At 43.6% G+C, this 12,256-nt stretch overlaps 2 protein-coding genes across 3 annotated transcripts; one reads left to right on the forward strand and one right to left on the reverse strand.

Annotated features, from left to right (window-relative positions):
- Nucleotides 1–909: 909 nt before the first annotated feature.
- ubl4a (ubiquitin like 4A) lies at nucleotides 910–5,425 on the forward strand. Its single transcript, NM_001103040.1, is given in 4 exon segments — nucleotides 910–974; nucleotides 2,242–2,347; nucleotides 3,042–3,223; nucleotides 4,281–5,425. Coding segments are annotated over 4 exon segments (447 nt in total). The 5' UTR covers nucleotides 910–926; the 3' UTR covers nucleotides 4,392–5,425.
- Nucleotides 5,426–7,784: 2,359 nt separating this feature from the next.
- On the reverse strand, nucleotides 7,785–10,764 carry swi5 (SWI5 homologous recombination repair protein). Of its 2 annotated transcripts, none has more exons than XM_012967961.3 (5): nucleotides 10,560–10,764; nucleotides 10,159–10,207; nucleotides 8,997–9,118; nucleotides 8,819–8,913; nucleotides 7,785–8,097 (listed from the first exon to the last, which is right to left on the reverse strand). In XM_012967961.3, the coding sequence occupies exons 1-5, from the start codon at nucleotides 10,697–10,699 to the stop codon at nucleotides 8,033–8,035; spliced, it is 471 nt and encodes a 156-aa protein (XP_012823415.1). In that variant the 5' UTR covers nucleotides 10,700–10,764; the 3' UTR covers nucleotides 7,785–8,032.
- Nucleotides 10,765–12,256: the final 1,492 nt, after the last annotated feature.

The following is a 12,256-nucleotide window of genomic DNA, read 5'->3' on the forward strand; positions in this document are numbered from 1 at the left end:
CCTTACCTGCCGATTCAGCCCTGAATGGTGTGTGGCGGATCTGACGATCGCCATGTGTATGGCCAGCTTAAGTGCTAGGCAGCCTAGTTCACTCGGATGGGTGTTTATGTGTGTAGATGAGCTGTTTAGCTTTGCATACAACATATAATTAGCTGCACCGTAAAAATTCCAGTTTCCCAGCTTTGTTTGGTAAAATGCAATGGGACACTGCAGGCCGCCCCACAAAAATAATACCTTTTAATACCTTAAAATAGTTCTGATTTAAGGCCAATTTGCACAGGAATTTCAGCCAACATGTACAACTGTGGTCACACAGAGACAAAGTGTATGACAAGCAGCAAGAATACGTACATCCCAAATGTAAGCTTCCTTATCATCTCTAATATGCCCAATTTGCCGCCCAAGGGAACAGCAGCGGGTAAGCAAAATTAGGGTGAAAATTCTGACAGTGGGTTTCCAGTTTTACTGCAGGTAAGTTGACATACCTAGTAATGCGGGGCAGTAAACCATGAGGAATAGGCTCTTTGTGCCCTTCCCCCCCAAAAAAAAAGCCCCTTTATATGTTATACAGTAAATCCCATGCTTTTTCTCCCAATTTGACTTCAATACGCCCCAACGGGTACCAGTTAAAGCCTTCCCTACGAAGCCGCCCCATTGTTGAGTGACGTGAGTGACGTGTTATACCATAGAGACGAGTCACCTGCGGCTATTTCGCCACCTACTAATCTGCATCTCGTAAGCGCCAGCACCGTTATCAAGCTCATAGTCAGGTGACGACCATAGAGAGGAGGACTCTGCGGCTATCGCGCCACCCAGTGGTTAACATTTGTTTCCTTTGGAGGACTAGCCAGTGTTTATATTGTATTAAGGGCGCTCTTGCTACAGGGAGCTATTAATCTCTATGGTTATCCTGGCTGGAGTCAGAGATGCAGCTGACGGTGAAAGCATTGAAAGGAAAGGAAGCCAATATCCAGGTGACTAGTGATAGCCCGGTGCTGTGTGCGGATAGGTTGGAAGCGATATACACTTGCATGTATAGCCAGTTACTAGGGAAGATGGGAGTTGTAGTTTAATTGCACGTGGGATAAGACGAAGGTTATTGATTGTGTTTAGTGGAGGCTTGACTTGTATTTAGTACGTGTTGCCTATAGTGGCATTGGGGATATTAGCCTCTGGGAAGGGACTGTGACTGTGGGATAGCAGGTATAGTAGGGAGAGATGGTGCCTATAGTAACAGTGGGGGGATAATAGCCTCTGGGAAGGGACTGGGGCTGTGGGATAGCAGGTATAGTAGGGAGAGATGGTGCCTATAGTAGCAGTGGGGGAATAATAGCCTCTGGGAAGGGACTGGGGCTGTGGGATAGCAGGTATAGTAGGGAGAGATGGTGCCTATAGTAGCAGTGGGATAATAGCCTCTGGGAAGGGACTGTGGCTGTGGGATAGCAGGTATAGTAGGGAGAGATGGTGCCTATAGTAACAGTGGGGGGATAATAGCCTCTGGGAAGGGACTGGCTGTGGGATAGCAGGTATAGTAGGGAGAGATGGTGCCTATAGTAGCAGTGGGGGGATGGGATAATAGCCTCTGGGAAGGGACTGTGGCTGTGGGATAGCAGGTATAGTAGTAGGGAGAGATGGTGCCTATAGTAGCAGTGGGGGGATAATAGCCTCTGGGAAGGGACTGTGGCTGTGGGATAGCAGGTATAGTAGGGAGAGATGGTGCCTATAGTAGCAGTGGGATAATAGCCTCTGGGAAGGGACTGTGGCTGTGGGATAGCAGGTATAGTAGGGAGAGATGGTGCCTATAGTAGCAGTGGGATAATAGCCTCTGGGAAGGGACTGTGGCTGTGGGATAGCAGGTATAGTAGGGAGAGATGGTGCCTATAGTAACAGTGGGGGGATAATAGCCTCTGGGAAGGGACTGGCTGTGGGATAGCAGGTATAGTAGGGAGAGATGGTGCCTATAGTAGCAGTGGGGGGATAATAGCCTTTGGGAAGGGATTGTGGCTGTGGGATAGCAGGTATAGTAGGGAGAGATGGTGCCTATAGTAGCAGTGGGGGAGATAATAGCCTCTGGGAAAGGGCTGTGGGATAGCAGGTTATTTAAGTCAATGGGCTGCTTTCATTAGGAAGTGGCATTGCTACAGTCTGTCCTACTGACAATATGTTATGTCTAATGCTTTGGTTAGCATGGTTAATTATGAATTCTGCCTAATGAAGATTCTTCGCCTATTGAATTGGCAGGTTTCCGAAGGGGACACGGTCCTAGCAGTGAAGCGACTAGTGGAGGAAAAGCTGAAAGTTCCAGTTTCACAGCAACGTTTGTTATTCAGAGGCAAAGCCTTGGCAGGTAGAGAACCATCTCCAATCACTCTCCTTGGTATCTTGCCCGGGCCAAATTTAAAAGTGGTGTGCCTCAAAGCCTCTTTTGCCCCCGCTTGCTTACTGCCCCCGGCCCTTGCATCTCCTTGGGCGCTTGCACCACCTTCCTGATCGGCTGCATTGGGGACTGGGCTGGCAGGAGGTTCAAACAGCTGTCAAAATCTCCCATCCAGTCCCCAGTGGAGATGCGGCTAGCAGGCGGCATGGCGCCCTAGACCCAAGCCTTTCTAGTCTGCCCCCAATCCAGGCCTGTAGCTTGCATGCTTTATACCCAGAGATACAATGTAATGATTTGCTTGTCAACCTCTCCCTTCCAACCTGCACCCGACCTGACCCGTGGCTCTATGCTTGCCTATAAATAGACACTGCCAAAGCCAGAAGCGGGGCTCAGTTAGGTCACGGGCAGGGAGGGTTTCAGAAGAGCTTGGTCCGAACCTGCTTCTGATGTGTGGATGTCAGACCGAATCCTCCCAACGGGTTGTTCTGCACATCACTGATTCAAATGTATTTATCACTAGACAGTAAGTAATATGGTAGCTCTGACTTATAAGAAAATAAAAAATAATATGCAAAACATGACTATGCAAACAATAAGCTATGTGTTCATGCTGTGCCAGGGAGGAACAAGCAGGTTAATAAACCATCCGTTTTCTCTCCATCAGATGAGCATTGCCTTGCACATTATTCTATTGGTCCTGGATCAAGGCTTAATCTCATGGTGAAAGAGCAGGTGGCTCCGGAGGGCCACAGTGGGGGTAATACAGCATGGAAGTCACTGAGTGTCATCCTGAGGAAGCATTTCAGCCCCACCGATGCAGAGAGAGTGCTGGAATATGTACAGAAGGTGAGGAGGTCTCATTGATCCACAGGGCCACCATCAGAGGGGGTACAGCTGTGCCGGCCCTGTGAAATCTTTCTTCATAAGGGGGGGGCCAGTCACCAAAGTTACACAAACTGCTGTTCCATATAACACTAAAACTTACACAATTTACATAACTTCCGGAAAAAATGCCTAGAAAATTACGTAACTTGTCTAGAAACTTACATAACTTGCGTATCAAGCAAAATACAATGCAGAGAAGCTTTGCAGGAACAAACTCCACTGACCCCCAGTAAATTAAAAAACGTAGGTAAAAAAAAAAATTCCACTGCCCTCAGTGAACTGACTGACTTATTAGCACATTAATTATTGTTTTTAACTATTAATATGAACTGCTTATTAAACATTAACATCAGCTGTTCATATTGGGAGCTATTTACTGATTTATATTGTTGTTTTTTACATGAATTTTCCAGAAGGGGAATGGCTGGTCATTGGTCATCCCGACAGCAACATCACTACGCTTACGTAACTTATGCAAAAACTTAAATTATTTTGAAACAAAATAACGTAACCCCACTGACCCCCCCCCCCCCCCCAATCAAAATACTGACTTATTAGCATGTTAATTATTTTTTGCACACACAAGGGGTGTACCTAAAATTTTGGTACTGTGTTCTTGTGTTCATGGGGGAGATAATGATAATAATGATAGAAAGGAGGAGTAGGAAATGCTGTGCAATGTGCAGGTGCAGCGGAAACCCATGGGTCGGGAATGCTCAGGAAACAAAGGGGCTTTTTCTTGTTGGCGCCATTCTTTGAGGCCCCTCCCTCTCTGTGATGTTACCTGCAGGTTCAGGTCTCAGTAAAAGTAGAGGGATATGGATTTAGGTGGATTTGGGTATCCTTATGGTATATTAAGGTCAAGTACACTCACATTGCTGCTGTATATCAGGTTAAAGATGTCAGAAACAATGAACTAGAGGTCCAGTTGTCCCTGCCAAGTGTTTGTAGAAGTCCAATAAGACCCCTCACAGGTTTCTTTCTCTTAAGTGATAATCCCAGATGTGTTTCCTCCTAGGACTATGAACGTAGTTTATCCCTTCTCAGCCTGGACGATATAGAGCGGCTAGCTACACGTATTCTGCACCCCCAGTATTCAGAAGCCACGGACCTCGGCTTCCTAGACTGACGCTGCTACCTATTCCATGCACTGCACCCATTTTCCTCCTATGTACAGAGCACCTGAATGCCAACAACAATGAATAAAGCGTGAAATGGCAAGGATGTCTGTGGTGGGTGCCATATTGTTGTCTTTTTTGCGCTAAGGATAAGTATGCATCGATGCTGGTAGTGTCTATACACATGTGTTTTGCTGAAGGTAGAAACCTCCCATTGAAATTGCTCTTTTCTGGTCATTGGTCTTTTTTTAGAAACAAGCTCTACCCATCTTTAATTCTTGCAGTCCTGGGGTCCTAGGTTTGATTCCAGCTTGGGCACTACCCATGCCCCACACATGTCTGTATGGGTTTCCTTCTGGTACTCCAGATTTCTCCTACAATAGAAATACATGCAAGAAGGTTAAAGGCATTGTTCACCTTTAAATACAATTTTAATATGATGTAAAGGGCGATATTCTGGGACAATTTGCAGTTGGTCTTCAATTTTTATTCATGTTTTTTTAATTATTTAGCCTTTTGTTCAGCGACTTCCAGTTTGAAATCTCAGCAACTATCTGATTGCTAGGGTCTGAATTAGCTTAGCAACCAGTCAGTGGTTGAAATGAGAGAATTGAATATGAATAGGAGAACACCTGAATAGAAAGATAAGTATTAAAAATGACAATAACTACAATTGCATAATCAGAGAGCAATAGTTTATGGGCTGCCAGGATCAGTGACCCCCATTTGAAAGCTCAAAAGAGCCAGAAGAGAAATAAATAATTAAAAAATTATAAATATTAAAAAATGAGGACCAAATGAAAACTTGCTAAGAACAGTCCGTTTTATAACCTACTAAAAGTTAACTTGCAGGTGAGCCACCACTTTAATTGGCTCCTGATGAAATTGACCCTAGAGTGATAGGGATCATAGATTTTAAGCCCACCTGGGGCAGTGGCTGATGGGAATAATGTGTAATCTTTGTAAAGCACTGTGAAAAATATGTTGGTATATAAATAAAGGTTGATTATAATGTATCACATTGAATAAAACAATGATGACATAACACAAGTTGTCTGAAATGGCCCAATAGCATGCTGGGGCAGAACCATTCTCTAGCAGTTTGTAGTAAAACTTTTTTAGGTTCTGATTTAATGCTTTCCTATATACAATGATGAAGAATGTCACGACCAGCAATATAACAGCACTTCCAACTTTCACTTTAGTCCCTTTACCTTGAAGATTGGCACATATAAGGATGACCAAAGGCTCTATGGCTAGGGCAAAAAGGTGGGGTACAGTGGCACACCTGCCAGAATTATCCTGGAATAATTCTGTATTAACCTGGATTCTGGTCTGGAGCCCTGGAAGATAATATCACAGATAATAGCACTGGCAATGCCATGTCTCTGTCATGGTAATTTAGTAGATCAATGTAAAATGGCCATGGTGGTGCTCCAGGAGGAAGGGCTCTGGCGCTGTTAGTTCTATTCATGCCTCATGTTGTGAAGTGACATCACTTCTGCCCTGAACCCCTTCACTTCCCAGCTCTGCCACCAGATTTCCATAGATTTCCAGCAGCTCTTGTTGAACTACAACTCACATTCCAGACACACACAGCACAACCATTACACAAGTGTATGTATTTTTAAGATGAAAATCTGCAGCTCTTGTTGAACTACAATACACATTGCAGACACAAGTAGCACAACCATTACACTTGTGTATGTATTTTTGCATGTAAATGGATAGCACAGAGCAAATGCTCTCTTCTTTTATCCTGCTCATGGTTTTTGGCAGTAGGAAACTTTGTGGGAGGGCAGAATTCAGGGGGGCTACACTTCCCTGCTCTGCTACCTCTGTTTAGAGCTGCTGTCTTAAGGAAGACGTAGTTACTGCCCTCTCCCTAGAGATATATATATATATGTAGAATGGGTTACCTTTGTTCACAATATCTACCCCAAATAACAATATTTTCATCCCCTCCTTTTGCATAATTAGATGTGTACTGTTGCCACTGAGTGGAGAATCCACCACAGTAGCAATGAGAAAACTGCAGCTTTGTAAGTGCACGTTGTTTAAGGGCACCAAAAGCAGTTCCACAAAATCGCTATGCATTGGGCAGCACAAGATTTTGTGGGATGCTAAGAAATCCAAATTTTTCCTTTTCTATTGTAAAATCTGAGTAAAGGAAATATAAAATGTCTCTGTGGCAGCTGCTGTTCACTACAAAAAAATTAATTTAGCAAGAAGAGGAATCTTGTGATGTTACTCTGCTTAGAACTGATCAGAGTAAAGTCAAATTACTCTGCTTATTAATTTATTTTTCTGATATGGGCAGAATCTCCCATTTAACTCAGCTCTTAATGCTGCAGTCGTGCAACAATGTTTTATTAGCAAGATCAATATTTCCTTCATCTAAATGATTATACAGTTGAAAACTCATACTGGCATAGCATTATAGAATCTTTTTGAGCAGGCTATGAGCAAACTTAGGGGGGTGTTCTTGCTGAATTGTGTTTAGCACGGGGAAATACCTATGCTACCATAATTTTATGGTCTCTCTCTGTACAGGCTATGAGCTAACTTAAGGGGCTGTTCCTGCTGAATTGTGCTTAGTACAGGGGAATATAACTGACTGAGATTAGCGATGCCCATGGCATCAACGATGTAATACTAGGGGGCTGATTTACTAACCCACGAATCCGACCCGAATTGGAAAAGTTCCGACTTGAAAACGAATATTTTGCGACTTTTTCGTATGTTTTGCGATTTTTTCGGATTCTGTACGAATTTTTCGGATCCAATACGATTTTTGCGTAAAAACGCGAGTTTTTCGTATCCATTACGAAAGTTGCGTAAAAAGTTACGCATTTTGCGTAGCGTTAAAACTTACGCGAAAAGTTGCGCATTTTTCGTAGCGTTTAAACTTAACGCTACGAAAAATGCGCAACTTTTCGCGTAAGTTTTAACGCTACGCAAAATGCGCAACTTTTTACGCAACTTTCGTAATGGATAGGAAAACTCGCGTTTTTACGCAAAAATCGTATTGGATCCGAAAAATTCGTAAAGAATCCGAAAAAATCGCAAAACATACGAAAAAATCGCAAAGTACCGATCATTACGAAAAAAACGCAATCGGACTCCATTCGACCCGTTCGTGGGTAAGTAAATCAGCCCCTAGGTGTAGTAAACTCAGTGGCTTCTGGAGAGGGGCAAGAACAATAAAGGACCCTTCAACCCTTCAGGTCTTGACTAATAAACAATTGTAATATCTGCTTTAAATTTGCTGATTATGCCCCAAATGATGTCCGGTCTTTTCCCCTATTTGCTGTAGGCAAACTGAACCGGTAATACATAAAGCAAGGGAAGAAAACAGAATACAGTTTCCTCTTACTGTTTCCATCAGACAAAATGACAAAAAGTGAACAGAAAAAAATCAGATTTTATTAAGTGTCGGTAAAACTGAAGCTCTGCAGATCCCAATGTCAGTCCATTTTGCAGAACGTAATAAATAACCTTTTCTCTGCAACGAGCAAGTCTAGGTGGTTCCAGTGTGGAGCTGTACAGCCGCATCTCTCCATAGTCCCACAAGCCTCTGGGGCAGCTCCTGCACAAAACCGCACCTGGCACCTCAACAACATTTGGCGCAGAAACAGAATGATGGCACCTGTCAGTCTTCTAAATTCATCCCAAACTCGGCATAGAGCTCCTTGGTGGTGACTCCCCTTAGCACAGCTGCAAATACATGAAAATAACCAACACTGTATCCTAGTCTCACCTAAACTAATTTAACATTAAACTTAACTTTCCACTACAAAACTAGTTACTGAAAGAACAGTTCATTTATAAATCTAATAAATGTCAAGCATATGATATGGATAAAGCAACACAATTGGCATATACAGGCAAAGTTTATAACAGCAGCTCCTATACCAAGTATTATTTGCCTAGTCCAAGCAATACGGCAGCTCCTATTTACACTTGAAAATGTAAAAATAAAAACACAAAGAATAGAAAGTTCTGATGATACAAACAGCATACTACTAAGTTAGCAAGGGCCCTTTAATCATAGGCCCAGGCCCAACCTGGCAGTCTGTAGGTTCTAGGAAATGCCAGAGCGGCTGCTATAAGATGCCATAGACACTCACTGTCTGCTGGGCTTGTGGGGGGCTGTTTGGGCCTCTGTGTATGTAAAATGCCAGGGCCTATTTTGAATCCCAGTCCGGGCCTGTATTAGCCCAGTAGTCAACTGGGTTCTATGGGTGTTGGGCCCTGCGAACAAGAATTAACACCTTGCATGCAAAGCCACACCCCTGATCCATCCCAACCACTCCACCCTTATTCTAAAATGCTACCTATGTCTCATTTAAAGCCACCAACAAGCCCTATATGAAACCCCTTTATGAAAACTGTTCTATCCCAACAATAACTATGACAACGAGCCATCAAATCTTACCAAGTCTGCCCAAGAGCATTTGCCCGACATCTTTTAACTCATTGTACTCATGAAGAAGGGTGATGTGCTCTTCTAATTCTGCCATGCTGAACCCCCTAAGGAAGAAGCAAATTATTGTCAGCAGAGAATGGAAATCTGGTGTCACCGCCATGAAGGGATGAGAAGGATTCTGACTTACTCCGACTCCAGCTGCGCTATTTCCTGGTCTAGAGCAGCCTCCTTTCCCTGCAGCTCTGAGACTTCCTTCTGCAGAGAGTACTCAGAGCCTCTGCCTGAGGAGCTGGAGCTAGGAGACTGAACCTGGCAACAGACAAAAGTCATACCTGGATACCATATTCAGCCATTATTGCAGTATCTTATAATAAATGTAGACATTCATAGGTAGTGACAGCACTCACAGGAGTTTTCATATAACGAAAAAAAGAAATTAGATATGTGAAGTTTTTTAGGTTTAATTCATCCGACGTTCATCCTGACTGGAACTTTCATCAGGGATAGTAACACTGAGAAGGTACAGGTCGCCGATGGCGCCAATGTTGCAGTACCATAATAAATATATAAATTTGTGGGCAGCATGGCTGGAAGACAAACTACATGGATACTGGAAACAGAAGCAGTTAAGGGCACCAGAGATCCCACCCCCAAGAGGTGCAGGCTAATACAAGTTTATACAAAAAAATGTACAAAATACTGTTTCTCAATCAGAGTGCAGGCTCTGCAAGCTGAATCAGGACATAGGGTGCAGGTGATTTAATGAAGGCACAAGTCAACAGTTTGCCAATACCTACACCAGGGGTGCCCAAAAGGTAGATCACGGCCTACCAGTATATCACTTTAAAGTTTCTGGTAGACCTAGAGGTGGAATGACATCCCTCCACTTCTTTTTCCCCCCAACATACTGGAGCTTTTGAGTGCGGCTGCTCAAGCCATCCCTCTTTGTAGTTTCATCCCAGTATAGAAGATTGTCCCCATTGGGCCGCTGTATATATTTGCTCCTACTTTATATATGTTTCTGTGTGCAGACTACAAAGTGGGCCATGAAGAAGGAAAGTGAAAACTACTGGCACTGCATTTATATATTGCTTTGTGTATTTGTTAAACATCAATACTTTTTCTTGCTTATTGCGCCAAATGATAGACGTCGCACTATTTTAACTGAGGTAGATCTCATCACTGTGGCCACGTGGCAAGAGTACCCCTGACCTACACTTCAAAGAATTACGACTGAACTTCAACTCCCAACATCCTCGCCAGTGCTAATAGCTGTAGTAGAAAGCATGTGATTGGGTTTCTGTTGCATATGAAACACATTCTGAATAAGGTTCATAGGGCACACTTACTGGAGATTTAAATCCAGCGTTGCAGTTTCTCCGCATGCCCAGTGGTGTTCTAGAATAGAAAGAGAGAAGTTGTTACATGCTGATTGTATTTCCTTTCCTTTATAGTTTATTATAAGAGGCGCAACTTCCATGTGATCCTGATACCTTCTCCCCTAATTCTGTAAGACAGACTCAGACAAGCCATAGGGATATGCTGAGCGTGAGAGTACAGGACATCCCTTATCAGCAGAGGGATAAAGTTCAACAACATTATGGCAATACTGGGAACCCAGTTCCATAGTGAGGGCTGCAGGGATGCTGTGCACAGCAATACTGTTCTGCACAGCAGCTTTACCGGCAATATCTGAGATAAGAGCCAACATGGCCGCTATCCCTGCTGCTACTGGTAAGCACTGTCTCACCTACGTAGGCTGCCTCTGGGCCGGGGAGTTATGAAGGGGGAGACAGGGGTTTCTGCACATGACGTTTCCCTCAGGGCCTCTTGTGCACTTGCAGACTCTACTCCACTGTTTACACTGGAAGCATGAGGTTCTGACGTCATCTCCTAGTGACACAGACAGCCGCAACAGGACATCTGAGGGAGCACTGGTCAGCTGATAGGTCATGTGACCGAGGAAGGCGGGGCCTCAAATGGCTCGTAGTTCAAGCAAGGCTCTGTCATTTATGTGTAACCAAGGGTAACCAAGAAGAAAGATGCGCAGCTAAAATGGCTGTGTACTTTCCCACAGTCTCCCCGTAGCAGTTCAAACGGTAGGCACTTATGATTTAGATATCCGACTACCCTTATCAATTTAAAACTAATTTAAAAAATTCAAAATTCATAATTAAATAATTAAAAAAAAAATATTTCTACAGTAGGGTTCCTGTTATAGTTGATGCCTTAAATACCTTTTTGATTTTTTTCACTTTTTACGTTCATTTTTTATTTTTGAATTGTCACTTATGGTGTCTTGTTGGATGACCTGTGTTTTAAGCTGACCTGTGGGTTCACTTAATTGGGATTTCCCCATGTAGCACGTTTGATCAGCAACTGCAATAATAGTTTTATTAACTGCCTTGATGGCTATCATTAACAACATAATGGTGTGGTTGCTAGGGAAGAGACCCATAGATACAGCTGATTAAGGCTGATGCCACACGTGGCATTTTTACGCTGCGTTTTTTCTCAGCCTAAGAACGCCGCACAAGCCACACAGCCCCTGACTATGGCGTTTTTCAGCCTAGTACTGGTGATGTAGCAAATCCCGTTTCCCATGGTGCTAATAGTGTGAAATAGCAAAAAACGCTGCGTATTTCCGCTAGGTCTGGCAGCTGCCTTTGTGTATACATAGGAATAGCTTGCGGTGCAAATACTGGCGTATTTCGGCCAACGCTTGAAAAATCCGTGCTAGGGCGTTTTCTAGTGTATTTACACATTGTGTGGTTTGCTTTGAGTCTTTTCAAGTTATTTCTATGGATGATGATATCGGGCGTTTTTCAGCCGCTGAGAAAATTAAAAAATACGCAGCGTAATAACGCCACGTGTGGCATCAGCCTAAAACAGGGGTCTCAAACTCGCGGCCCGCGGGCCATTTGCGGCCCTCGGTACAATATTTTGTGGCCCTCACCAACGCCTTCTCAAAAGCAATGAATGGATTGCGATTTTTATTGCGATTCAAGGGATAATGCAAGGCACGGCGGGCGGGAGCTGCTGATTGCGGAAATGACGTTATGCCATCATAAGGAGCTAATTGTGCACACAGAACGTCTTCCCATAATAACTGTTATGATGGCATAACATCATTTCCGCAATCAGCAGCTCCCGCCCGCCGTGCCTTGCATTATCCCTTGAAAGCCAATTTTTTGTGAAATCCCTTATGCGGCCCAGCCTCATCCTGACTTTGCCTCCATTGGCCCCCAGGTAAATTGAGTTTGAGCCCCCTGGCCTAAAAGCAGGTGGTATACTAATCAGCGGATGTTACTACATAGAGGTGGGTCTGATGTTACTCCAACCAGCAGACACACGATCGCACCAGTTTTTTTCTTTTTTCTTTATAGTTAAAGTGTTACACTTTTTTATTGGAATGAAGGTTTGTGTATATTTTACCAAGAGTCACGC

The sequence above is a fragment of the Xenopus tropicalis genome, chromosome 8 (genome assembly GCF_000004195.4).
Source record: "Xenopus tropicalis strain Nigerian chromosome 8, UCB_Xtro_10.0, whole genome shotgun sequence".
Classification (NCBI taxonomy): Eukaryota; Metazoa; Chordata; class Amphibia; order Anura; family Pipidae; genus Xenopus; species Xenopus tropicalis.

Coding starts and splice junctions, on each gene's coding strand:
- swi5 (XM_012967961.3), bottom strand. CDS start 10,699: ATGACGTCAGAACCTCATGCTTCCAGTGTAAACAGTGGAGTAGAGTCT. Junction 9,119..10,158: donor ACGCTGGATTTAAATCTCCA/GTAAGTGTGCCC, acceptor GTCTGTTGCCAG/GTTCAGTCTCCTAGCTCCAG. Junction 8,098..8,818: donor AATGCTCTTGGGCAGACTTG/GTAAGATTTGAT, acceptor ATGTATTTGCAG/CTGTGCTAAGGGGAGTCACC.